Raw genomic sequence first — 27233 nt, forward strand, 5'->3', positions numbered from 1 at the left:
TGGCTTTGAAGATCTCTTGGCTTTCCTAAACGGCTCATCACCTCCTCATTTGTGATTTTGTCAACCCAGCTTCTATGTAACAGCTGTCTGTCAATCCACATTTCCAATGCTTCTAAGTCTCTTCAAGTGACTTTCTGCCAGCTTCCTGTGATAGCTTTCCTTATTAAGCTTCCATAGCCGATCACTGGGACCTACCCTTTTGCTTGCTGAGATTTTATGAGGTTAACATGTGCAGTTTGCTTTGCTCTTTCTGAGTCACCTGGGCGGTGTCCACAAAGGTGTGGCTGCCTCTCAAACATTCCCCTGGCAACCGGGGAATGAAGAAGATAAAGTCTCCTCCAAGCTGAGTACAGCTAAACTCTATTCCTGCCATTTTCCTGACACCAATCTTAAAAGTGGCTTGCGGTTGCTGGCTTCACAGAATTTGTTTTTCATTTCCCAATCTAATCTACTTCCATGGGATTTCTTAGTGGTCTCCTCTCCAAGTGTTAAAAAGCAAAATATTTTGGACGTGGGATGCGACACTTGGAAAAATATGGCATCCTTCACTTAATCCTCCAGGGAAATATTGAAGGCAAATGCGGTCCAGGAAGAAGAAGGACATCATGGCTTCAAAATCTAAGGGAGCAGTTTGGACAAAACTCAGCAGCACTTTTTCGTGTGGCTGTTGACAAAAATAGGATCGCCAACATGATCACCAAAGTCTGATGATGGATATGGCACAAGAAGAAAACGATCACTCTGACAGATTCTCAAAGATTGTCCACCACTGAACAGAGAAGAATGACGGGTGGGAATTGAACAGAGAAAATCAGTCAGGCAAAGACTTGAACAGAATATACAAGGATGACGCAGGGAATGGGCTAGACAAGGTGCAGTCTTGCATTCCGACAGCCTGCTGTGGCCCAAGTTTTGCAAAATTGCAAAATTCCGCTTCACAAAGGACAACTCTTGGAGGGAAACCTTCTACTCCCACTTTCTTCTGTTATTTCACCTTCCCCAACCTTTCTCAACCTGTGGCTCTTTCTGGATGTAAATCTGAGAAGTCCCAACCCTTTGGGAGAATGCTGAAGGCTGGGTCATATGCTAGGAGGGCCACAAAGTGTTGTGGGGCATTTTTGAGCTGGGTACCAAAATGCTGTGGTTTCTTTGCTTTGCTTTCACAACTAAAGGTGCGTTCTTCAAAGCCAAACTGTGTGCTAAAGTGGGAGGGTGTGGAGCTGGCAACTGAGGACATCTGGGAGGGCCAGGTCAGGGCATGTCCTGGTATCAGATAGAGTGGAAGGAGGGACACCATATTCTGCACCAATTGTCCATGTACTTAGCATTTGAAAAAAAGAGTCAATATTGACATACAGTTCCTTAGCTAATAAAATACCACCATCATTTGAAAATCCACTAAGCTGCTGCTTTAAAGTGCAAAAACATGTGCTGTCGTCATGGGAGAGGTGCATAAATTTGAAGGGATGGAGTTGAAGAGCTGCATTGCTTGACTTTCATATGTTTTTGCAAAGCTCTGAGGACAACTTATATTTGTGAGACAGTTCTAGGATCCCTTTATAGCAATAGCAATAACACTTAGGCTTACCATATTTTTCAGAGTATAAGACGCACCTTCCCTCCCCCTCCAAAAAAAGAGGGTGAAAATCTGGGTGCGTCTTAGATACTGAATGCAGCATTTTTTGCCTCCCAAAACCCCACCCCCCCTTTATAAAAATGGATGTGCAGAGGGTTTGGGAGACCTGCAAAGGGCTCCTGGGGGCTGGAGAGGGCATAAATGAGTGAAAAAGGGGGGGTGTTTGCTCATTTGTGCCCCCCCATCCCCCAGGAGCACTTTGCAGGACTCTCAAACTCTCTGCATGCCCCATTTTTCACGAAAAAATGAGGCATGCAGAGGGTTTGGGAGGCCTGCAGAGTGCAAAAGCTTTTTTAAAAAAATTACCTCTTCAAAATCTTGGTGAGTCTTATACTCTGATGCATCTTATAGTCCAAAAATAGGGTATATACTACTCCATAGTACTTTACAGCACTCTCTGGGCATTTTACAATGTAAGCACCATTTGTGTATTTTCCCCAATAATCTCGGTCCTCATTTTCCCGACCTTGGAAGGATGGAAGGCTGAATCAACTTTGAACCCTGTCAGGATCGAGCTCCAGGCTGTGGGCAGAGTTTGCATTTTAACCATTGGGCCACCAGGGCTTTATATTGGATTGTCCCCATCATTTGGCAAAACACATGCTAACATCTGAGTTTATATTTATTTCCACTCCAGTTGGATATTTTTCATGCAGGCTAGCTTTGTCGTTGGATGAAATTGGTACAAAGGGTTGGTAGCTTATGTCTGGTTGGCCATTAATAGGATCACTCTACATAGGTGTAGGAGAAGAGCAGGCGGAGCTGAGGGTGGAGTTAAATGTGTCATTAGATTAGAATCTTTACATTGCCACAAACAGTCCAAGTCCAAGTCCTCCTTATATGGCGCCTATTTAGTGTTAAATTTTAGTTAACTAGAGTATTGTATATAGGCTCGAATAACTCTTCTATGTTGCAATCTAATGGAAGGTCCAGTTTCCTTGCACTGGACAGTATGGCTCTATCATTAGGTGAAATGAAGCAGTCTCTACTTTTAGGAGACTGGGCCTGCCCAGTGAAGAGGGGTCCTTACTAGATCCCTTTGGCACCTACAACCACTTGATTGTGCCATGTGACATCACTCTGAAAGGGTTCTGATGTAGTTATGCAGACAGCTGCTCTGTCCATCCACCAATGTTTGGTGACACTTAAGGTGACATCTAGATCAGTGATTCTTAAACTGTGGATGGGCATATTCTGGGGGGTAATGGAGTAATCTACCCAGCAGTCAAGGATCCAGTTTGGGATTGTCATTGCCGGCATCCAACAGTACAATGTTAGCTTGTTCCTTTTTGTGCGTTTGTTGGTGCTAATGGGGTAATGACATTATTTGAGACCGAGAAAGGGGGCAATAGTGCAGGACAGTTTAAGAACCATTGTTCTAGAACAGGGATCGGGAAACGTAAACACTCAAAGAGCCATTTGGACCCGTTTCCCACAGAAAAGAAAATATATAGGTCATACCTGGAAGCCCCCCCATTCAATTCTGGAGCTGACTGGAAGTTTAGTTCCCCACCATAGAGTCTCCTCCTAGTGTGACATATTTTTTCCTCTACCTGTCATAACCAAAAACCCTATCAATTGTGGAGACAACTGGAAAACCCTCCCATTGCCATAGAGTCTTCTCCTGGCGCACTGTGTTTCTCTCCCCCCCTCCACCGGAAGCTCCTCTCAAAATTGTGGCACCGACAGGTGACGGAGCCGCAGCAGAGGGAGGAAAGAGCCACATGTGGCTCCAGAGCCGCAGTTTGTTAAACCCCTGTTCTAGAATAACAAAATAGCAGAGTTGGAAGGGTCCTTAGAGGTCTTCCAGTCCAATCTCCTGCTCAAGTAGGAAACCCTATACCATTTCAACCATTTCATGGTTGTCCAATCTTCAGGACAGTGTTGGAGCACCCACAACTTCTAGAGCAAGTTATTCCACTGATTAATTATTCTAATTATCAGGAAATCCCTCCTTAAGTTGGATGTTCTCCTTGATTAGTTTCCATCTACTGCTTCTTGGGCTGCCTTCAGGTGCTTTGGAAAATAGGTTAACTCCCCCCCTTCCTTGTGGCAGCTCCTTCTATATTGGAACACTGCTATCATATCACCCGTAGTTCTTGTTTTCATTAAACTTCTAAACATTAGAAGTTAAGGTTATTGCTGAGAAGGAACAGGATGGAGGGTGTGATGGAAAGGAAAGTTATGGGAGTGGTATTGGTGGGTGAAGCAGGAGATCTTTCTATTGTTTAAAGAGTTGGCTTGTCTCAGTTCAGCCTTGCCTTTGGGCAACTAGAACCCAACATTTTTCAAGCTCGTCTCCTTATGTCTCGAAAAATAATGCACAGTCTTTATACCTGTGCATGAGTCACCGTCTAATTCAAGAAGGTCAATTCACGGAGATGGCATGAGGCCATCACTATCATTTGGTAGAATCTGGATGATGAACGGTTGAAGGAACTGGATATGTCTAATGAAGAGAAGGACTTGGATGTTGTGATAGCAGCCTTTCAGTATTTGTGGGGCTGGCTCAAAGTAGAGGAGCTCATCCTATTCTGAGGTTCAGGATAAGAAGTAACAGATGGAAACTTACCAAAGAGAGATCCAACCTGGAACTAAGGAGAAATTGCATGACTGTAAGAATAATTTCATTTCTAAAATTAATTGGCTGTGTAATCAATTAATTAATTACTTGCCCCCAGAAGTTGTGGATGCTCTATCACTGGAGGTTTTCAAGAAGAGGTTGGACAACCATTTGACCCAGATGGTATAAGATCTCGTGCTTGAGCAGTGGGATGGACTAGAAGGCCTCCAAAGTCCCTTTCAAGTCTGTTATTCTGTGTTTTGTGTTCTGAAACACCACGCCACAAACATCAAACAAGAACTACAGAGATCTAGAAGAGACTGTTTTCCTGAAGCAGAACTTGACTCATAGACCCATGTTATGCTATGTGCTCCCAATTTAGAAAAACTGGAGAGTAGGAACCTTCTTTTGTTGTCCCAATATAATTAATTCAATCTGCAGAATATAATTATTCCCCTTGATTTGGGCACTTCTGCTTTAAAGCAGCAAGACTGATCCGGTTGAATCATCATGAATTCCGCCTTCTATAATGTTTTTATTCTATTCAGATTCTTGCATAACCATCTGGAATTGGGACAGGAGCAAATATCATACCTTGCCTCACCCATAAAGACACACATGCACACCTGTTTCCAGGTAGGAAAGTGTCAAACGTGTAAGACTTTATTGGGCTAAAAATAAAGAGAACAGAGTTGGAAAGGACCTTGAGGGTCTTTTAGTCCGACCCCCTGCTTAGGCAGGAAACCCTACACAACTTCAGACAAATGGTTATCTAACATCTTCTTAAAAACTTCCAGTGTTGGAGCAATCACGACTTCTGGTGGCAGGCTGTTCCACTGGTTAATTGTTCTAACTGTCAGGAAATTTCTCCTTAGTTCTAGGTTGCTTCTCTTCTTGATTAGTTTCCACCCATTGCTTCCTATTCTCCCTTCAGATGTTTTGGAGAATAGGTTGACCCCCTCTTCTTAGTGGCAGCCCCTTGAGTTTGAAGACTGCTATCATATCATCCCTAGTCCATCTTTTCATTAAAGTAGGCATACCAAATTCCTGCAACTGTGCTTCATATTTTTAGTCTCCAGCTGCCTAATCATCTGCATTGCTCTTCTCTACACTCTTTCTAGAGTCTCCACATCTTTTTTATATCGTGGCAACCAAAGATGGATGCAATATTCCGAGTGTGGTCTCACCAAGGCATTATAGTGGGACTAATGTTTCACATGATCTTAATTCTATCAATGATGTTCCATTGTCAGATTTCAGCTTCTGAGTTTCTCATCTCATTTCTCACAATTGGGACTAATTTCCGTATTTGTACCCTGGTATTTGCGGGGGGCAGACAGGTAAATGGAGAAGGGAGGGAAAATCATCAACCCTCCTTTGAAGATAGTTGCTTTTTTTGAGAAATCTAATTCTCCTGCCCCCACCCCAAACAACCAACTGTTTTCCTCAGTGGTGGGTTTCAATTTATTTTAGTACCGGTTCGCTCATGCGCACGTGCAGAAGCATCCAGAAGGGTGGGTGGAGCCTCCCACTGCCACCATTACCAGTTCGCCCGATCCGGGGCGAACCAGCAGAAACCCACCTCTGGTTTTCCTCCATCTTAGCCCTCTTTCTCTCTCTCCTACTTCTGCAGCTATCCTTGGCTTTGACTTCACAACTCCTTGCTGTTCTTTCTGAACACATTCTTACCCTTGATTGCCCCTTCTCTGAAAATACCTGGTCAGCTCACCTGAATTTTTCCCAAACTCCACCCTTTCTCCTGTAGGAAGTGGACACCTACCCCTCTCCTAGGAAAATAGGATATTCTAGGAAATATTAAAAAGGCAGAATAGAATATTTCCCCTAAAAGAGAAATCTTAAGACAGAAACCCTGCCCCCAGCAGATATTTTGGTTATCTACAAGACAAAAGACTGGGCCAGCTTATCTACAACACAAAAGACCTTCAGCTCCAGGGTGACAGGATTTGCCCTCACTCAAGACCCAAACCCGGACAAAGCCATTAAGTCATAATAGGAATGGTCCAAAGCCTCTTCATTACATCATCACCCAGCAAGATTCAGCCTGGCCCCATAGGAGTCTGACAACCAACCAGAGTACATTTCTTACACAGGAACAGGAAGCTCCAAGGCAGGGCCCAAGATATGGTATAAATCTCTCTCCTTCTCTCTCTCACCCATGTGCTCTTTTTTGCCCAGGACCTCAAACCATGTGGTCCTGCCCACCATTAAACCATCTTTCCAAGCAGTCTCCATGTTCCCAGTGTCTTTCTCCCCACTTGGAACCAAACCCAGATGGGCATTTCTTCCAACAGTTCCTTGTCACCTACAGCTCCTGCCTGCCACTCTTGATCATTGTGAAAGTCTACACAGGATCAGTTCTTCCTCAAGAAGGAAAGGAAATAATCTGGGGCACAATAATATGCAGCCCCAAACTCCATGGTGCCATGGATGGCATTTCTCCAGGGATTCAGCCAGAATTCTCCTTCCTAATCCCATATAATTTAAAGCAACCTGGCAACTTTTGGCTAAGGAATTCTGAGACTTGCAGTCTCAGAATTGGAGACAGCCCTAATTTAATAAAGCGAAGTGGGAGGGGAAGTAAATCTCTCATAACTATCACATTTATTCTGACGATGCTCGAATCTTACAGAACAATACTATAACAAATCTGAATATTTCATTCTGCTTAGTCATTCCTTCTGCTTGCAAGAAGGGAGAAAGATAGAACAGGGAGGGATATCATCTGGCTGAATGAAGCATTGAAAGTTTAGCTATAGGCAATTCGATTAATTATCACCATGCACTAACATTGACCTGGGTTATAACCTGAAAACTGGAGTTTCTATAAATGTGACCGAACCAAGCCATGTTAAAGCAAGAATAAGATTTTTCTTTGGCCAAATCCTAGTTTCATTCAAACTTTGCTAGCTCAGAGCATCTAGAATCTCACATCCCTGCAAAAAAATGTGTCCCTGATTCAGACACAATCTGGCATCCTTATAGAAAATGGTATTTTATACCGTGACTTAAGAAAACTGTTGTGGCGCTCCAGCAGCCAGCCGAGCTGGTGGCAGACTCAGACAGTGAGGAGGTTGGGGAGGAAAATGGGCCAGGAGTCCTGGAGTCTGGGGAAGGCTCTCATGAGGGCTCTGCATTGGAGGCAGAGATGGGGCCAGGGCCGTCTGACAGTTATCAGCTGCCTTCAGAGTCAGACATCAGTAAGGCAGATGAACAGCTGGAGCCTGTTCCCAGTGTGCGCATTCGCAGAGCTACAAGGAGAAGGGGACAGCTAAGGAACAAGGGCTGACTGGGGAGTAAGGCCACAGTTGGACGGTGAATGGCCCCTCCCAGAGGGAATAAAGAGGAGCGACAGAGGAGTGGAATTTGCAGGAGACAATTAGTTCGCTTAATTAGTGTGAAGAGACTCCTTGCCAAGTATTTTCTTGTTCAGTGTTGCCTTTGGAAGATATCAGTCTGGCAGCTCTCCAAGCCTGATAAGATCTGTGGTTGTAAATTCACCCTTGAAAGACTGTTTGCTGGGACTTTGCTGGATGTGAATGAGAAGAATTCACCTTAGCTTAATAGAAAGGGGTTTTGTCGGGACAAGGAGTTGGCTTCGTGATTTTGTGAAGCCTCAGTCAGAACAAAAACGTCAAGTTTGAAAGTGACAACCCATGGATGAGAATGGTGTATAATCCAGGTTTACAGGAGAAAACACAATTGCCCAATTTCCAAAAATAGAAGGACCATTGAAAATATTGTTCGGTAGGGTAGTCCTTGATTTACAACCAGTCATTTAGCAATTATTCAAAGTTACACCGGCACTGAAAAAAGTGAAATATGACCTGTCCTCTTACTTATGGCTGTCACAGCATTCCCCACAGTCACGTGATCAAAATTTGGGCGCTTGGCAAACTGTCTTGTATTTACAATGGTTGCAGAATTCTGGGTGACCTGGTCAAAATTTGTGATTTTTCCAGCTGGTTTCTGACAAGCAGTCAAATGTCATGATTCACTTAATAACTGCAGTGGTTCGCTTAACAACTGTGTCAAATATGACTGTAAAATTGGAATGACTCACTTAATGACTTTGCTTATCAATGGAACTTCTTGTCCCAGTTATGGTCATAACTCCAGGACGGTTTATGTTTGAAATGACACAGGAATGAAATACTTTTCACCGAAGGAAGCAAGATCAATCCACTTACTAGAGAAGTGAGTAGAGGAGCCCCGGGGCTTTGACTACCTCTCTGGCTGGGCCGAGGCCCTTGGAGGCTTAGCCTTTCTCTGCCCTGGGCCTTTTCCCCACTCCTTTTCAGCCCTGGGGCCCTTCAGGCTCTCCTTGCTCACCCCACTTGAGTTCCTCGGATTTACGACCTGCTGGAGGATGGTAGACCTTGGCGGAGCTCTTCCCAGCCTTGGGGTCAAGGATCGTGGGAATCCCTGCCCCCAGTTTACAAAGTCCCCATGGAAGTGGCAGTGCCTCTGTCTCCCTCCAGGAGGGTTGGACTAGAAGACCTCTAAGGTCCCAGCTCTCTTATTTTATGAACCTTTAGGGATTGTGCATTTTCCAATACATTTGGGTTAATTGAATTGTTGACTATAAAGAAGTGCATTTTCTTCAGTCACAGCTTCAGACTAAACAATCATAAGGTCAACTTCTAACAGTGAACAGATAGACACACTTATGTACATATAATTAGCTTCTTTTGATAAAAAAAATCATTTCACAATAGATCACAATCTACTCCCCCATTTTCCAAAAAGCAAAAACATTATTTCATCTAATGGCTCCAGATTTTTTTTTAACCATTTATGTATAACTTACAATTGTCTACTCCAATTTTCCTCTCAGGAAGAGCTGCCTTGGTCTTTGATGCTTGGATCTTGAATTAATGTGTATTGTTCTTTATTTGTAATCTGGTCTTCCTCCCAAAGCAGCCAGAGAGATCTATTAAAAGAGAACAATACATTATTTAATTAAAAGCAGAGGAAGCAATAATTTACAAATCTGTCCTAACACAAGGCGTCTAAGAATAACAAAAATGCTATAATTAAAAACAAAGTTCATTCCAAAAAGGTAGCCTGAAATTTGATGGCATGAATGTCTGCAGGATGTAATCACAAACGTCAAGAGGGAGGTGACTGCAGTCAACGCTCTACCTGTTGGATGTATGTCTGAAAGCCTGAATAACCATCAATAGCACTGACCCCGTAGCAGAATTCCTTAGATATGCTAGATTGCTGGGGAAGAAGAGGAGTACAGAAATAACCTTGGAGTAAATACGTGGTGAGAGAACAGGGAAAAAAGGAAAGCGTAATGAAGAAGCTTCAGGATTGCATTGCCTTGATCCTCTTTGATACATAAAAAGGTGGGAAACATAAACGGAAGGGAGCCAGTTTGGTCTAGTGATAAAGGACTGAGGCCACAAACCAGGAGGTGGTGAGTTTTAGTCCTGCCTTAGCCAAGAAAGCAAACTGGATGACTTTGGGTCAGCTACTCTCCCTCAGCCAAACCCATCTCGCAGGGTTGTTGTTGTGGGGAAAAGAGAGGAGGAAAGAGTATTCGGTATATTTGCTGTGAATTATTTATGAACAAATTAAACCAGGGGTGAGATTCAAAAAAATTAGCAACTGGTTCTCTGTCCGGTTGCTGGGTGGGTGTGGCCATGTGGGTGTGGCCTACTCAGCCTCCTGCACCATGGATCCGCTCCCCAGGATCCGTTGGCTTTCCTCAAGGCTCCAGGAGGATGAAAATGGCCTCCCCCTGGCTCCGGAGGCTCTGCGGAGACTGGAAATATTCTCATTTCCAGTCGTCCAGGAGGCCCATTTTTTGCCTCCCCAGGCTCCAGAGGTTTCCTGGAGGCTCCAGGAGGGGAAAACTGGCTTCTCCCGGACTCCAGAGGCCCTCCAGAGGTGATTAACGGGGCCGGAGGCTTTCCTCGAGCCTGTGGGAGGGCAAAAATGGCCTCCTTCACGCTCCAGAGGCTTCCAGAACTTCCGGGAGGCCCATTTTTCACCCTCCCAGACCCTCTGCCCTGTACTTACCTGGCATCCAAAATGGGCTGTGTGGAGTCTCCTGGAAGGGGAAGGGAGGGGTGGGCGTGGCCAGCTAGTCCTTACAACCCATTCCTAAGAGTTCCGTAAAAGGGGCGTGCATAAGCGCACCAGCGTACCTACCATCCTTGTCCTACTCTCCCCATTTATTTGCATCCATTTCCTGTGTTCATGTCCATGTTTATATTTATACCTGTTATCTTGTACATGTTTGACAAACTAAATAAATAAAATAAAATAAATTTAACCTATCTATCTCATTTCTGGCTCCCTCCAAGATGGCTGCTTGCTATAGATAGATAGATAGATAGATAGATAGATAGATAGATAGATAGATAGATAGATAGATAGATAGATAGATAGATAGATAGATAGATAGATAGATAGATAGAGATAAGGATAGGGATAGGGATAGGGATAGAGAAAGAGATAGATATAGAGATATAGAGATATAGAGATATAGAGATATAGAGATATAGAGATATAGAGATATAGAGATATAGAGATATAGAGATATAGAGATATAGAGATAGATATAGATATAGATATAGATATAGATATAGATATAATAGAAAGGACTGTTTTCCTCCCCCCTCACCTTCCCCATGTTGTACGAGATAAGGAAGCAGCTGCTGTTAAAGACATTCAGCAGAGTCCCTTCACAGCCCACCTGTGCAAATGACCTGTGTGCTCCAGACAAAACACTTCTATTTTCTTAGGTCCTGAAAGCCATTAATTTCCACAGGTATTCTCCCAACCAGATAAGGGAGAGCCCCCTCCCCCACTCCACCCATCTCTGGTCCAACAAATCCCCTCAGTTTTAGCTTTCGCATCGTATAAACAGAATATTTGGACGTGTTTCTTGTCATTTCTGGCTTTTGCAGGTTCCCAGCCTTGTCTTTTCTTTCAGCTTTTCCAATTGTGAGGAATCTTCTCCTGTAAGGTGTGATTCGGGAACCTCATTCCCCCTCCCCCATACACATTATTTGGTCCATTTGGCTTTTTGGGTAATGAGAAGTGGAGGTTTTCTCCGGAAGGGCTGCTAGCAGACTGGTTGGTACCTTCACAAAATGGCTGCCAGGGTGGGCGAGGCTGGTTGCCATTTTCCCAGAAGGCAAAATAGGTGAAAATGGCTTCCTGCCCTCCGTTCCAGCTGGGCAGGGTGTTTTCCTTCATATTCATTTGCTTTCTTTATTGAGAAGTGGAGCAAATGTAATGAAGCACCCTGTTATGATTAATTTCTTTTTGGTAGTTTCTATTTTCTAAGGTATACGTGTCCTATCCATACATCCTTGTGAAGGAAAGCAACTTTTCAGATTTTAAGTAATAGTAATAAATGAAGAGGAAGCCTGCCAGTTTGCCTGAAAATGTATCATTTATCTACTATTTCTGTTACGTTGTGACCATCTAGAAAGATATTTACCTACAGCTAAATTAAGCAAGATTCCTTTTAGAACACCAAGATGGAGAATTAAAATAACAACTCACAAGAAAGATTCTGAAATTGGAAGTTCCTCCACCTTCAGAGTATTCAGCTATTGCCATTTCTCTGTTTATTTATGTGGAAGAGTTATAAGCAAAATGTATACACAATTCACCTATTTCTCTGAGTAGCTTGTTTGGTTCACTTAAAAAAAATAGTGTTAACTTTAAAACATGAAACCAAGAAGCTACAACAGTAGCAAAGCATAGGATATTTATTATGTGTTTATTGATGTATTAGACTCCTGTCTCATTTTTCATTCAGAACTGAAGCTAGGGTACAGTAGGGTAGTGCAATAGCAATAGCAATAGCATTTAGACTTATATACCGCTTCACAGTGCTTTACAGCCCTCTCTAAGCAATTTATAGAGTCAGCCTATTTGCCCTCAACAATCTGGGTCCTCATTTTACAGATCTCGGAAAGACGATAGGCTGAGTCAACCTTGAGCCTGGTGAGATTTGAACTGCCAAATTGCAGGCAGCAGGCAGGCAGCAGAAGTAGCCTGCAGTACTGCACTCTAACCACTGCACCACCAAGGCTTATGTAACAACTATGTTGTTAAGTAAGACACTTGTACCTATTTGCAAGTCTCCAATGCAGTTAATGGGTGCTGTTTTACAATGTTTCATCCGGGTGCTTTCTTTAAATACCTATTAATTCCAAGGGATATTTCTAGAATCTGATCTCAATATTCATTTCTAGAGGTACGAGAATTTGGCTGGATCTCCAGCATTCATTAAAAAAAAAGAATTGAAATTTAAATAGCCAATGTGTTTTCATTTTCATGAAGGGATGCGGTGGCTCAGTGGCTAAGACACTCAGCTTGTCGATCAGAAAGGTCGGCACTTTGGCAGTTCGAATCCCTAGAGGCACGTAATGGAGTGAGCTCCTGTTACTTGTCCCAACCTACCAGTTCGAAAGCATATAAAAATGCAAGTAGAAAAATAGGGACCACATTTGGTGGGAAGATAACAGTGTTCTATGCACCTTTGATGTTTAGTCATCTGGGCCACATTACCACAGAGACATTTTCAGACAGTGCTGGTTCTTCAGCTTTGAAATGGAAATGAGCACCACCCCTCGAGTCGGGAACGACTAGCACATATGTGCGAGGGGAACCTTTACCTTTACCTACGTTTTCATAGAAACTGGTGAGCTGCCTGGATTTGTCCAGTTGGTCATTATTTAGAAACCTATTTTCCAAAATTGGCAACTTTAAGAGGTGTGGACTCCACACCTCTTAAAGTTGCCAAGTGTGAAAAAACTCTGCTTTAGAAGCTGGTTTTCCTTCAAACTAAAATGTTTTGCTTCTCAATAAACCCAGAGAACTAGCCTTATAATCTGAGATTGTGGTTTTTTAAATCACACCAGCAGGGTCATTTCATTTTGCGTGTCTTTTACACTGGACAGGATCTGATTCTAACTCCCAGAGTTTTAAGACAGATTCTTCCCCTTCAACGATTTTGGCCACAATTCCTTGTGATCCAAAGAACTGCATTTCAGGTGACTTCAATGGGCAGGTGACCAGATGGGGAAGCCAAACGCAAAATATTTGGAGCCAGAAATCTTTGGAAGCAGCTGTCCTGGGAGGCTCCTTGTGTATTTTGGACCTAATTGTGGCTAGGAGACCTGCATTCCGCTTGCTGATAAAGGACTCCTGAAATAGAGGAGAGAGAGAGAGAGAGAGAGAGAGAAAGGGTGGGAGGGGTAAAAAAAACCAGAACAGGTTAAGGCACTTCCTGAAATTAAAGTTAAAATTGAGAAAGGGAGTTTCCCTCCTGATCTCTCTGCTTCCCTCCCTCCCTCCCAACCAACCAAACATACACAAACCCAATCAGGTAGACTCAACTGGGCGTGGATTTGGCTGCAGGTCCCACCTCCACCTTTCCTGCAGGCCCAATGGCTTTGCCTATTGGGAAATTGACTCAGGTCATGTGCTTTCACCGAGGGGCAGGTAACTTAGGAAAAAGAGAGCGAGGAAAAAAAAGATTTTTTTTTTAAACCTAGGCTGGGATCCTGCCATGATGTCAGAGGGAGACAAACGGACTGCCTGTTAAATTTTATCCCCCAGTTAGAGCTGGGGAGAAAGAGCTCACCTAAAATACAGGTACAACAGCAAACAGATATTTTCCCCCTTTTATTAAATGTTATTTGAATCTTAGCTACCTTTCCCCTGTTCCCTTTCCCCATAGTTCTGGCTTTTCTGAGAGTGACTTTTTTATATCTTCCCTTTGATCACTTGGGGAATGGGGGTGCCCTTTATTTGTAAGTTTTTGTGTTTGGCTTGTTTTATACTTTTTCTCTTTCTCTCTCTCTCTCTTTCTCTCTCTCCTTTTCTTTTATTTATTTTTTGTTCTTTTTTCTCTCTCTCTCCCTTCTCTCTTCCTCCTCCTTTTTTTCCTCCTCTCCTTTACCTCTGCTTTTGATTGTAGCTCTTCCCCCCCTTCTGTGGTCATGACGGCTTCTTCTCCGCACAGTGACTGTTTGGTGGTCTTGTTTGGGGCATCCGCTGGTGGAAATGGGGCTAAGCTGGGGTCGGATGAGAGGGAACTAATTCTGTTGGTGTGGCAAGTTGTGGATCTTCCCAGCAAGAAGGTATGACTTCCCAAACTCTTCCGTACACCCGTTGGGCAATTTGCAAAAGGAGAGGCGAAACCACTTTAACAGAGGAAAAACCTCTTCTCTCTCATTCAACCACCTGAGGGGGATTTCTATATCTGAGCAAACATATCCAGGGCTGGAATGAGCTTTGCTCTCCTCCCCCAAACTTGGCTTGGGGGTGGGGGTGGGGGGGCTGGCGGGTTGGGAGAAAGCAGGGAGACACTATTAAGTCTGGACAAGGCTCAGTTCAAAATTAAACCTGGGTTCAAAATTTCCCTTGAAATTGACTAGGAGAGTCAATTCCAGACTTTACAAAAAGAACGAAGTCTTCGCCCAGCTCCATATTCTGGGGTCCATAGAAGCATTTTCATGTTTGAGGGACTCTTAAGGGCCCTTGCTTCTTGTAAAACAAACAAACAAACAAACGGCCTTTTAACCATGTTTGGGATATTGGATATGTACCTTTTTGTGTTTCTGTGTTTGAAATCAGGCCTGCATGTTTGCTTGGGAAACCTGTCGCTTGATACGGGAATTAAACCGGAGTGAGTGGGAGGGAAACCTGTTTTATGCAACCCAGAAGAAGTCAGTCCAATGAAATCCCTATGTTGACTTTCTTCCTCCCCCCCCCACCCCCGGCCCATTCCAAAGTGAATTTCAAATGAATAATTTGAAAAGAAAACAAGAGGGGAGGTTCAAGGGCTGTGTGTCCCCCCCCCCACCCGAGATCTCTAAATCGAATTCATAATGATGGGATCGACCTGATTTTATTCCTCCACTCCTCATTGGAATGATGCAAGAATTGCAGCTGGGTCTCTTCAAAAATAATCTCTTATATTTTTATGGGAAGGCTGTGAATCTCCTTGAAAAGGCAAAAAGCCCAGAGGGGAAACCGAGATGGGAAGTTTGCAAAATTAGCAACTGCATCTCCAGCCATCCCTTTCCCATTTTCAACGGGAGCCAGCTGTGGTTCCAACCACCTTTTAATACACTTTATTTTATTTTTTTTACAAGTCGCTCCCTCCATCCAGTTCCTGGCGTTTTACTTTTCTTTTTTTTCCCCTTCCCCCCTTCCCCCTCCCCCTCTGCCTTCTTTGTTAAACATTTTCAGGTAGGGACGCTGCACAAATGCCTGGTGAAGGCAGACAATTTGGAGCTGAGTGAGCCCTGCCGAGAACTGACAGGGTTAACCCCCGAGAGTTTGGCCAAAGCGGAGCCTCTGGATCGCGTCCTCCAACAGGTGAGGGTTCGCTTGTGAATGCAGGGAGCAGGGTTCCAACTGATGCAATCGAGCAAACAGGAAGGCCTTCTGCTTTGAAAATTGGTCAAGCGACCCAGTGCTTCGCCCCTTGTCGAGTAAAGCGTGTTTGTTCTGCAACCGAGGCTGGGCACCATCTCTGCCACGTGTGCGGCCACCTTGGATGGTGGCCTGCAGTGGCTGAGTTCACCCAGCACCTGAAGCTGTTTGCTTTTGCTCCTTTTGAACCCTTTCTTGGCCTTTGCAGCCGATCTGAGTCGCAGTTAAGCCAGGGTTTGTGAAGGGAAGCCACTGAAGTTTACTCGGCATCAGTAAACATGGTTAAAATAAATGCAACATTTGTTGATTTAGTGGTGTGAAATGATCATGGTTGATAGTGCTTTGTTGGCCAGAGATGAGTGCTGGAACTTGGTAGAGTAAGAAAGTGCAGATGTGAGGATAGTCAGTAGATAAAACATCTCACTCTCATTATAAATGACTGGTTTACCCACCCTGTGCCCAATCTTTCATCATCCTAGGGAGGTGTCTCTTTGTTGTCTGTCTGATATGTACCAGCTCTCTTTGTGTTTCCTGTCAACCATTCAGTTTGTGTTACCTGTCAGCCACACCTTTATGAGTTGTCCAGAGAACTTTTTTTTTTTTTAATCTGGCTTGCCATTATGTATGAATGTAATCCAAGGTATGAGCTATGTTAAAAACTTGGATGTCCTAAGTCATTGCCGAGAATAATTATGACTGAAACTTTCAGTTAGCAAATTCATGTTGGCCCATTTAGATGTAGATTAATATCTATATTTGTTGCTTAACGTTGAACACCGGGACAAATCTGCATGTGCAAATTCAAAAGTTTTTAGATATGTTGTGTGTTGCTGTTCGGTTTGGAAACTCTCGAGAATTTTAATAAACTTCTGAAACATGGGGCAGAACTTTAGCATCCTTTACAGCAGAGGTCCAACACCCTGGGACCAGTACCGGTCCGTGGCCTGTTAGGAACCGGGCTGCATGGGCAACGGGTGAGTGGGCAAAGCTTCACCTGCACATGTGCAGGATCTAGCTCCGTGATGGTGAATCTATGGCATACATGCCAGAAGTGACACACGGAGCCATCTCTCTGGGCACATCAGCCATCGCCCACTGCTCTTCCGGGTTCCGATGCGCACCAGCCAGCTGGTCTTCGCGCATATGGGAGCATTGGAAACCAGCTTCCTGGGACACGTGTGTGCTGGGAAACTGAGCTTCTGGTTTCCAGCACACCAGCTGGTCTTTGTGTGTGCATGTGCACTGGAAACCAGAAGCTCAGCTCCCAGGTGTGTGCATGCACGTCAGGGAGCTGCTCTTCCGGTTTCCGGTACCCCCCGCCCCCCAGTGTGTGCTCCCATTTCGGCACTCAGTGTCTCCAAATTGAATCAAGGCCAAGGCGATTCCAAAATTCTTGTTCACGCCTCCCATTTTCCCAGGACTGAGAGTAGCTGTTTTACACCCCTTCCCCAGTCCTCAAGGACAGATCATCCCTGCATTCCTCTACAAGTAATCTACATCCCCCAATCGCATTGAACATGAGAAAGCAGATCAAAAGCCTTTGGAGATGGCATCTGTTCCTGAGGATAATCATCCCAACTTTGGGGAAATTTTGGTACCCATGATGTCTTGGATTATGCTTCTTTGGGTGGGAAGGTGAGAAGATTCCTGTTCCTGAACAACAATGTAAGGACACCTTTCAGGAATATCGACAGAAGAGAATATTTGTAGCTCAGGGTTGAACTGTGGAGTCCTTGAGGTTCTCTGAATTTGGTGGTTTTCTTGCAGACATTTCGTTACACAACTAGGTAACATCATCAGGGCTAGAAGGGAGCGGGGTTTGCTCTCTGCTAGAGAATATGATGAAAGGTTTGCAAAAGAGCCAAAAACAGGCCAGCTCAGAGAGCACCAAGGACTCCCCGCTTTTCAAGGAATGTTGTTATTCTTGGCAAGTCCCAAAGGTGCTTTTTTTTCCAAGAGGCAACTGGGCTTTCTTGAGTCCAGCTGCCTCTTGGGAAAATAAGCACCTTTGGGACAACCAGGACCTGGATGGCTGAGAATCTCCATAGACATTGTTCTTGGCCAGGGTCCCACACAAGACCAATGCATGACTTTGGATGGAGAAATGACAGGTATCATGCCAACATCTTTGGGTGGGAGGGTGAGGAGATTCCTGTTTCTGAACCACAATGGGGAAAGAAGGGAACATCGCATCCCATTGGATTCCAAATTGGAGGCTGTCTCCTCTTGTTCTCTATTTCAGATTGAGGTCGTCCTCGATTTAAGGGCCACAATAGAGCCCAAAATGTCTGTCGATAAGCAAGACAGTTGTTCAATGAATGTTGTCCCATTTGACAACCTTTCTTGCCACATTGAGTGAATCCCCACTGTTCTTAAGTTAGTCACACAGTTGTTAAGTGGCTCCGGCTTCCCCATTGACTTTGCTTGTCGGAAGGTCGCAAAAGGGGAATCACATGACAGTTCAACCGTCCTAAGTACATGCCAGTTGCCAAGCAGTGATCACATGGCCATAGGGAAGTTGCAATGCTGGTAAGGGTGAAAAAGAGTCATAGGTTTTCAGTGCCATTGTAACTAAATGAATGGTTTTAGGTTAAGAACTTTATGTTTCTGGTTGATTCTTTGTTGATCTATAGATGATTCCTGGCATTGAAAACAAATTCTAGGACTTAACTCTGGCTTCGTAAAGCTTCCATGAGGCTTGGAGAAGTAATTCTGGAGCTGAGCATAGATTTCAAAATTCTCAACCAAATTCTTCACCTAGTTCTTTTTCACCGTTTATCTGAATCCTGCCAAGGAACTTGCCTAATAATTATCCAGTAATTTCTAAAATTAAATTATTAGAAGGACACGGTGGCTCAGTGGCTAAGATGCTGAGCTTGTCAATCAGAATGGTCGGCAATTTGGTGGCTCGAATCAATAGCGCCACGTAACGGAGTGAGCTCCTGTTACTTGTCCCAGCTTCTGCCAACCTATTGAAAGAATGTAAAAAATGCAAGTAGAAAAATAGGAACCATCTTTGGTGGGAAGGTAACAGTGTTCCATGCACCTTCAGTATTGAGTCATGCCGGCCACATGACCATGGAGACGTCTTCGGACAGAGCTGGCTCTTCAGCTTTGAAGCAGAGATGAGCACCGCTCCCTAGAGTCAGGAATGACTAGCACATATGTGCAAGGGGAACCTTTATCTTTAATTTCTCAAAGAGAAAACTCTCCTTGCAGTAGCCATCTTACCCAGGAGGAAGAAATTCCTTCCTTGGTGTTTCACATAATTGAAGAGAAGATTGTTTCAAAACAAAAACAAAAACAAAAACAAACAAAAAAACATAAGCCCCTCTGGCTACTTTGGGATTAAATAGATGCAAAGTTCCTGCCCTCTGTCTTGGAGAGTTTCTCTGAAATCCTCTTTTCTACTTTGGAAAAAAAAAATCAAAAGCAAATTCTCTTTCAGAAAACTAAATGAAGACCGATAGGAAAAATGCAAGATATTTCTTTAAATAACTATGTACATTTTCCTTTATAATACATCCCATTTCCAGTTTTGCAGTGGCAGTGTACTAGCTGTATCTAGTCCTTTTTGAGTAGATATAGTTTTATACACCCTGATTATAACCAATATTCTCTTAATCATACATTTATACTCTCTTTTAAATACATAATGTTGTATGTCATAGTTATCGACATTATTTTCATAATTGTACCATAACATTCTGAAAAAAGCAAGATGATTGTTAAGATGCCAAAATGGGTATATTTTTTTATGATTGGGATCCTATTCTATTGTTTTCCTGGCAATATGACATGTTGGTTGATATGTCTTGCGTTCAGAGCTTGTCTATAGAATTTGTTGGGTGTTCCTTCGCTTTTAAGGTCTTAAAGAAAAGATTAGACAGCCATCTGTCTGAAATGGTATAGGGTCTTCTGATTGAACAGGTTGGTGGACTAGCAGTCCTCCAAGGTCCCTTCCAATTCTGTTATTCTGTATATATTCTGTATGAAATGTTTTCTTCCCATTTGTGTCTCCAAACAGTTCTTGGTAACAAGGCCACCAAGGGCATCCAGCTATGATACTCCAGCTGTTACGCTAATTTAGTAACTTTACTCTTTGTCTTAACCTTCACAGGGGCTAGAACTTACTATATTACAATACAAGAAAAGCAAACTAAATAGAGGACTGTGGAGTGCCATTCAGAAGTGCCAGATGATATTTTTCATAATCCCCCAATAAGCATAGTGGAGGTGCTAATCTGGCCCTTAAAACAGGGTTTTAAGTTGGCTAAGTGGTTATATGGTAATTAATTGAATATGAGGGGTCCTTGGTGCTCTCTGAGTTTGGTTGTCTTCTTATAGATGTTTTATGACCCAAATTAGGTGACATAATCACTGCTATCAGGACTAGCCCTGATGACGTTACCTAGTTGGGTCATGAAATGTCTGCAAGAAAACAACCAAGCTCAGAGAGAACCATGGACCCAGTGGTGAGTTGCAGGCAGTACGTCCCGGTAAGGGCATACCGGTGCCTGCCAGAAGCACCAGGTACCATTCTGGTACAGTGCTCCAGAGGGCCCACCTGCCTGCCTGAGCTCCTTACCTGTATTTGAGCTCTTCGGCACTTCCGTGCATGCACATGGAGTGCTCGGTGCCTGCGCGATGCTCCGCCGAGCAGCTGGAGCATCACGGAGGTGTCACAGAGGTGTTGTGGCGGTAAGGACGCATGTGCGAGCTGTGTGCATGTGGGAGACACTGGGCCCCGTTGCACCATACTGGTTGCACCAGGATCCGGAACCCACCACTGCATGGACTTCTCATTTCAACCCTGAGCTACAAGTAGCCTCCTTTATTGTTAATTGAATATTCTTTTGTATGCTTTTCCACCATCTTGTTTTTGGTCATCTTTTTAATTTAAATTGGTTGCTTTCAATGGTTTTTATGGATTGTGTTTATTATACATGTGCATGAGATGGATGGCTGTACAAATCCAATTCAGTCAATCTTACCCATGTAGGAGATCCCAGGCGCAAGAAGGCTGACCTAGATTTTTAGGAAGTTGGATTGCATGCTTGGCAGAATAGCACGTGATTGGTCTGTTTTGGCTTTGAACAACACATGAGCATGTCCAGTACTTTTCTTTCTGGTGTCCTTGCAGGATAAGATTGCTCTTTTTCTATGTGTTACTATAGACACGAGGAATAGCTCGGCTATTTACACGTGAATGTAAATATTTTCTCATCCTTTTTCTTCCTATGTATCTCTCCGAGCTTGGGTTGGAAACCGGAGGGGAAAAAATTGAAAGTAGATAAATGCAATTTCAAAGCTTTGTTGAATGTGGGTTGGGTGGGTTTTTTTTTTTTTGTATCTCCTTTGAATCTCCTCTGAGTGTGTTTGCTGAGGAGGTAAAACGGGTTACTAGACTGCTGTTTCTTTGACAAGTATCTGCCTGGAAAATAGAGTTGAAAGTGCCGTTTTGTTTCAAGGCTGCTGGGTGTTTTTTTTTCCCCTTCTCCATGCTGAGCTGATTCATCCTTAATTATAGGCGAACAGAAGCCTCTGGAAAAGCTGAAGTAGTGTTGAAGGGGGGGGGGGAGCCATTAGATATGATATGTTTCTATTCTTTCACTCTCCAGTTGGATAAACTTCACGAAAAACCAGTTAAGACTGCAAAGTGAGTTTTGGTGGTTTGGAAATTATTCCAAAATGAGTATTCGGGCTGCAAGTTAGATCTTGCCCTGCGTTTTACAACCAAAGACAGCTGAAGCAGCTTAAATAGACTTTGCCGTTTCTTCTGTCTCCCATCCCTCCCTCCCAGTCACACTTCTTAAGCAACACACTGTAATTATCTTCGATACTTTTACAGTACCCTGTTTTCGCCAATTGCAACTTGGGTTTTGCAGATTTTGCCCGCTTTTGCTCGCTGTACCAAGTCACTGATTGTTGTAATCGTGAATAATGGGAAAAGCCACAGTTGGCTGGGTACACAAATTAAATTAAGCTACAGTTTTAAAAAACAAGTGTACTGCACCGGAGAAACCCCAGTGAATAAGTTAATTAATGCATGATGAAAATCACAAACCGTAAATCATCCCCCCTCCCCATAGAAAGAGACTTTGAAAAGCTTGCCTTCTCTGGCCCCTTGTTTTGTAAGCTTGCAGTGACTGAGTTCACCCATCTAAGTTCTTAAACCTAGCTCGTTGAATAAGCCAGCGATTGACAAATCGTTCCATTAATGGGTCATGATTTTCAAACCAGATTGCTGGATTCACATGCTAAGCCAAAAACCAAACTCTCTGATCACTGGGGGAGCTTTGTCACAGGAAGCTTTCAAGAAGAGACTGGACTGCCATCTGTCTGAAATGGTGTAGGGTCTCCTGCTTTGGGGGGGGGTTGGACTAGATGACCTACAAGGGCCCTTCCAACTCGATTATTCTGTGTCTTTCGGTATAATTTGATATGTACGCCAAGATGATTCAAGGCCATCTGTTTTCTGGTAGAAACCAAGTGGTTCTTGACCCTTTCCAAGAGATTTTTGCCAGGTCTGTAGGACAGAATCGGCTGGTTTAGGATACTTGGGCATGCTAAAGTAAGGACAGCTTTCAGGAATATCGACAGAAGAGAATATTTGTAGCTCAGGGTTGAACCGTGGAGTCCTTGAGGTTCTCTGAATTTGGTGGTTTTCTTGCAGACATTTCATTACCCAACTAGGTAACATCGTCAGGGCTAGAAGGGAGCGGGGTTTGCTCTCTGCTAGAGAATATAATGAAAGGTTTGTAAAAGAGCCAAAAATAGGCCAGTTCAGAGAGCACCAAGGATCCCCGCTTTTCAAGGAATGTTATTATTCTTGGCAAGTCCCAAAGGTGCTTTTTTTTTTCAAAAGGCAACTGGGCTTTCTTGAGTCCAGCTGCCTCTTGGGAAAATAAGCACCTTTGGGACAAGCAGGACCTGGATGGCTGAGAATTTCCATAGACATTGTTCTTGGCCAGGGTCCCGCAAAAGACCAAATACACAATGCATGACTTTGGATGGAGAAATGACAGGTATCATAACAATGTCTGTGTCAGGGTTTCAAAAAACACCCCCAATGAAAGAGGACTCCAAGGTTTGAAGTTCCTCAAAGTTCCATTTTATTAGAGATGTCATATTGGCACATCTGGGAAAACATGAATCTGAAAGCTTCAAGGTTTTCTCCACCTAAGTGAAAGTTCAAGTCCCTGCCCAGCCCCCGCATGTCCGTCACATGGCCCAATCAGACCCTGTCCCAATTGGAGAGACCACCCAGTCACACCACTCCAAGTGCAGGGCAAGATGTCCTTGACTCTCTGAGAAAGGAATGTTATTTTGACTATATATCTCTCCCATACCGCCAAGTAATCCCCCCTCCCATTTTCTCACAGCAGTAAATGTGGCAGGCCGGAAGGCATAAGGCAATAGATGGCTTCCAAGTCTGACAGGCCACCCCCTCCATCAGAAGACCCTGTCCTATAAAGAGATTAACACTGGGGATTAAAATCAAAATTCTAGTCACAAGAAAAAATGTCATATTGGCACATCTGGGAAAAGCTGAATCTGAAAGTTTCCAGGTTTTCCTCAGTCAAATGAAAGTCCAAATCCCTGCCCAACTCCCACATGGCCCATCACATGGCCCAATCAGGCACCATCCAAAACTGTAGATGCCTCCCAGTCACACCACTCCAGGTGCAGGGCAAGGTGCCCTTGACTCTCTGAGAAAGGAATGTTATTTTGACTATATATCTCTCCCATATGCCAAATAATCCACCCTCCCATTTTCCTACAGCAGGCCGGAAGGCCCCCAAGGCAAAAGATGGCTTCCAGGCCTGACAGGCTGCTCCTGCAGGCATGGGTTTAGAAAGGGGAAAGACTGTTCAGGTGAGCAAATCTTGGGCGGACTTAAGGAAAAGCAGTCAAATGAACCTCACCCTTTGCACATGGCTAGCAGATTGCTCTTTGTCCTGGTGAAGGAAGCCAGGGTTTGTGTGGAATTTGTTAACCTGAACAATGGGAGTGACATTGTATACTTTACAGTGTAAACACGCGGCTCCTTCGGAAATACCGTAAACATTTTGATCTGCAAAAGTATCCATTGGAGTGCACCGTCGGAAGGCTTGCAAACATATTTCTTTGTTTTTATTAGATCGTACAGGTACTCCATTAAGGTCACAACTGTGACCAGGATTTCCAGCGCTAAGCTAAGCAGCTGTGAAATGAACTGTGCCCAAATTTGTGCCTTCTTTTTGGGGGGGGGGCATGGTTATTAAGTGAACCGCTACAGTTATTAATTCAGGGGGGGAGTCAAATTTGATTTCATTGAGGGCCACTTCAGGGTTGTGTTTGACCTGGGGGGAGGCTGGCCACGGTGGGCATGGTCAGCTCGACATCACATGTCAGGGGCGCCTGTGGTGGCTCGAGCGCTTCGCCAGAGAAAACAGGCTCCCGAGTTCCGTTTCTAGCTGCAACCCTCTGCCAGCGAAAACGGAGTCCGGGTGCAGCCCTCATGAGCTCCGTTTTCAGCTGCAATTGCCTCCATTTTTGCTGGCAGAGGCACCACGGCTGGTCCTTCACTGTTTCCAGGTCAGCCCCATGGGCCATATCTAAGCACCCCGCAGGACAGATCTGGTCCCCGGGGCCTTGAGTTTGACACCTCTGTATTAAGCGACTCAATGATTGTTAGGTAAATTCTAGATTCCCCACCCCTTCCAAATGGACTTTGCTTATCAAAAGCCAGCTGGGAAAGTTGCAAATGGAAATTGCATAATTCCAGGGAGCTGCAACCATGATAAACACATGTCCGTTGCTATAAACGCATGTATTTTGATCCTGTGGCTAGGCCGTGCAGGGAAAGGTCATAAGCAATTTTTTTCAGTGGTGATGTAACCTCAAAAAATTGATAAGCGGCTGGTTGTAAGTAGAGAACTACCTGTATGGAGTTACTATTATTCAGTGATCGCCAGAAAAGGTGCCACACAGACGAAGGTCACAATCAGAATAGGTCGCCTTACTATACGAGACAGATTTATGTGGAATATTGAGAAGTAGTAGTAAAGGCAGTTTGATTTATGCAAGGCAGTGCGAAGCTGATTGTCTTTCATTGTTTTTCTTCACTGAGGTCAGATAAATCATCTGTCTAGGAATGTATTGGTACTTTTTCAAGAAGGCAACTGGACTTCCTTGCTTTATTCCTTTGAAGACATTTCACTTCTCATCCAAGAAGCTTTTTCAGCTCTGACAGAATGGTGGGGAATGGAAGGATTTATATTCCTTGCAGACATCTGATCATTTGCATCCTTTCAGAGGGTCATTGAAGCACTTGAGGGTTTGTCTGTGTCCTCAGGGTCACCTGAGTGGTGCAAATGGTTCCTGTAGTCTGCAATTTTTCTCTGGAAATCCATTCCTATTCCCACACCACTCAAAGGGTGTTCATCCCAAATTGTATAGCGAAAAATCTGTAGAGATTCTCAGTCACCCAGGCCATGGTTGTCCCAAAGGTGCTTTTTTCAGGAGGCCACTGGACTTCCTGATTTTATTCTTTTGAAGATATTTCGCTTCTCACCCAAGAAGCTTCTTCAGCTCTGATATAATGGTGGGGAATGGAAGGATTTATACTCCTTGCAGACAGCTGGTAATCTGCATCCTTTTAGAGGGTCGTTGAAGCACTTGGAGATTTAAAATCCTTCCATAAAAGCTTCCATTCCCCATCCTGTCAGAGCTGAAGAAGCTTCTTGGATGAGAAACGAAACGACTTCAAAAGAAAAAACAAGGAAGTCCAGTTGCCTCCTGAAAAAGCACCTTTGGGACAACCATAACCTGGATGACTGAGAATCTCTATGGAATCTATTTGGTAGAGTGATAGAAAATGGCTGGTCTCTATTTTGCATTGTTGGAAATGTTTTCTAGTGAATCCATGCACCTATGTTTATTTAGAGATCTTGCTGAATTTCCAAGCTGGCTGTGAAGATGCTTGTATATTTTATTTAAATGTTGTCAGTTAATTCTCCCTGGTTTTCGTAATCCCCTCTAAGGATTTTCTTGTCTGTTGATGGATAATTGAAAACAGGGAAACCTGTTTCAAAATAGGAGTTGATGTGAGGACAGAAGCATTGTTAGAGGATGTCTCAGCATATAAAACACGGTTGCTTTATGCTCTCAAAATAAGGTGTGGATCTCTCTGTTTTACGGAGTATCCTGAATGAAAGAGATTCAAACATACAGATGCTTCTTTGGGGAAGAGGATTTTTCTGGAAAAACAAAATTATTTATCTCGTTTGCTTTCTGCTGTCTATATGGACACAGCCTTATATTGTTGGGTTTCTTTTGGCAAGAGTAAAAGCTTGTGTATCTATTGCCAAGAGTTGTTTGCTTTTGTTTTGAACCTGTTTGGTCTAGGGGTGAAGGTGCTAACCTGGGAACCAGGAGACTGTGAGTTCTAGTCCACCAGTGGGATTACAAAAGGCTAGCAATTGGTTCTCTGCCAGATTGCTGGGTGTGGCCGTGACCATGGTGGGCATGACTCAAACACAGTAACCTGAGTAAGAGAATGTTAGTTATAAAAGCGTATTAGAATTATAGAAGTTCTTGAATAGTATCTAATTTGAATTAGATAAATACAGACAGCATTGGAAATGTTTACGGTTATGTAACATACTGGATTTTTATTGGTTGCATTCCCCCCCCCTCCCATCTTTTACAGGACGTTCTATGTATTTGGCTTTTTTCTGTTTGTCGTTCTATCATCATTCTCTTTCGGGTTCATTCCTGTTTTGTTATTGCTTTTTACATGAATAAGGTAAATAAATGAACAAGGTAAATCCCCAATTAAGGAGTCAAGGATTGAGGCTGGTCTTTGGCTGTGATGTGGAATCCCAGAACTGAGTGAGCTCTGTAGGCTTATCTTCTGCATGGCACCATCTCAACCTGCCTGGCCTCTTTCGTTCAAGACCTCTCTTTTCTGCCTCCTACGAGGAAGTCAGGATGCTACAGGGGATGTAAGAAGATACCGAGGAAGTTGAATGCCTTTCTTGTTTCTCAAGTGGGTGGTTTTTTTTGTTCCTTCCTCAGCCTGGTGCCCTCCCCAGACGAAGGGTTACATCCAGGGGTGGGATTGAAAATTTTTAGCAGCCAGTTCTTTGCCCGGTTGCTGGGTGGGTGTGGCCTACCTGGTCTCCTGCACCATGGCGGGGGGGGGGATTTTCACCCTCCCCAGGCTCCGCTGGTTTTCCTTGAGCCTCCAGGAGGGCGAAAATGGCCTCCTCCAGAGGCCGGAAACAGGCTCATTTTCATACTTCAAAACTTCCGAGAGGCCCATTTTTCATCCTCCCCAGGTTCCGGAGGTGTTCCAGAGGCCCTCTGGAGACTGGAAACGGGCCTGTTTCTGGACTTCTGGAACTTCAGGGAGGCCTGTTTTTCACCCTCCTGGAGCCTCTGCACTTACCTGGCATCCAAAATGCGCCATGTTTAGACTCCTGGCAGGGGAGGAGTGGGGTGGGTGGGGCCAGCCAGTCCTTTCAACTACCGGTTTGATGAAGCAGATGTAAAATTAGCATCCGGTTTGCCCAAACTGGTCCAAACCAGCTGAATCCCATCCCTGGTTTA

At 44.0% G+C, this 27233-nt stretch overlaps 1 protein-coding gene across 2 annotated transcripts in view; it reads left to right on the plus strand.

The window, feature by feature from the left end:
* Nucleotides 1-13672: 13672 nt before the first annotated feature.
* ESRP2 (epithelial splicing regulatory protein 2) overlaps nt 13673-27233 on the plus strand; it is a 63262-nt gene continuing 49701 nt past the window's right edge. The window contains exons 1-3 of one of the 2 annotated variants that reach the window (XM_032230346.1): nt 13673-13847; nt 14173-14335; nt 15450-15578. In XM_032230346.1, coding sequence (XP_032086237.1) covers nt 14195-14335; nt 15450-15578 — 270 coding nt within the window. In that variant the 5' untranslated portion in view covers nt 13673-13847; nt 14173-14194. The remainder of the gene's footprint in view (nt 13848-14172; nt 14336-15449; nt 15579-27233) is intronic. The other variant, XM_032230347.1, reaches the window with a different exon arrangement.

Source organism: Thamnophis elegans, chromosome 14, assembly GCF_009769535.1.
Source record: "Thamnophis elegans isolate rThaEle1 chromosome 14, rThaEle1.pri, whole genome shotgun sequence".
NCBI classification, from domain to species: domain Eukaryota; kingdom Metazoa; phylum Chordata; class Lepidosauria; order Squamata; family Colubridae; genus Thamnophis; species Thamnophis elegans.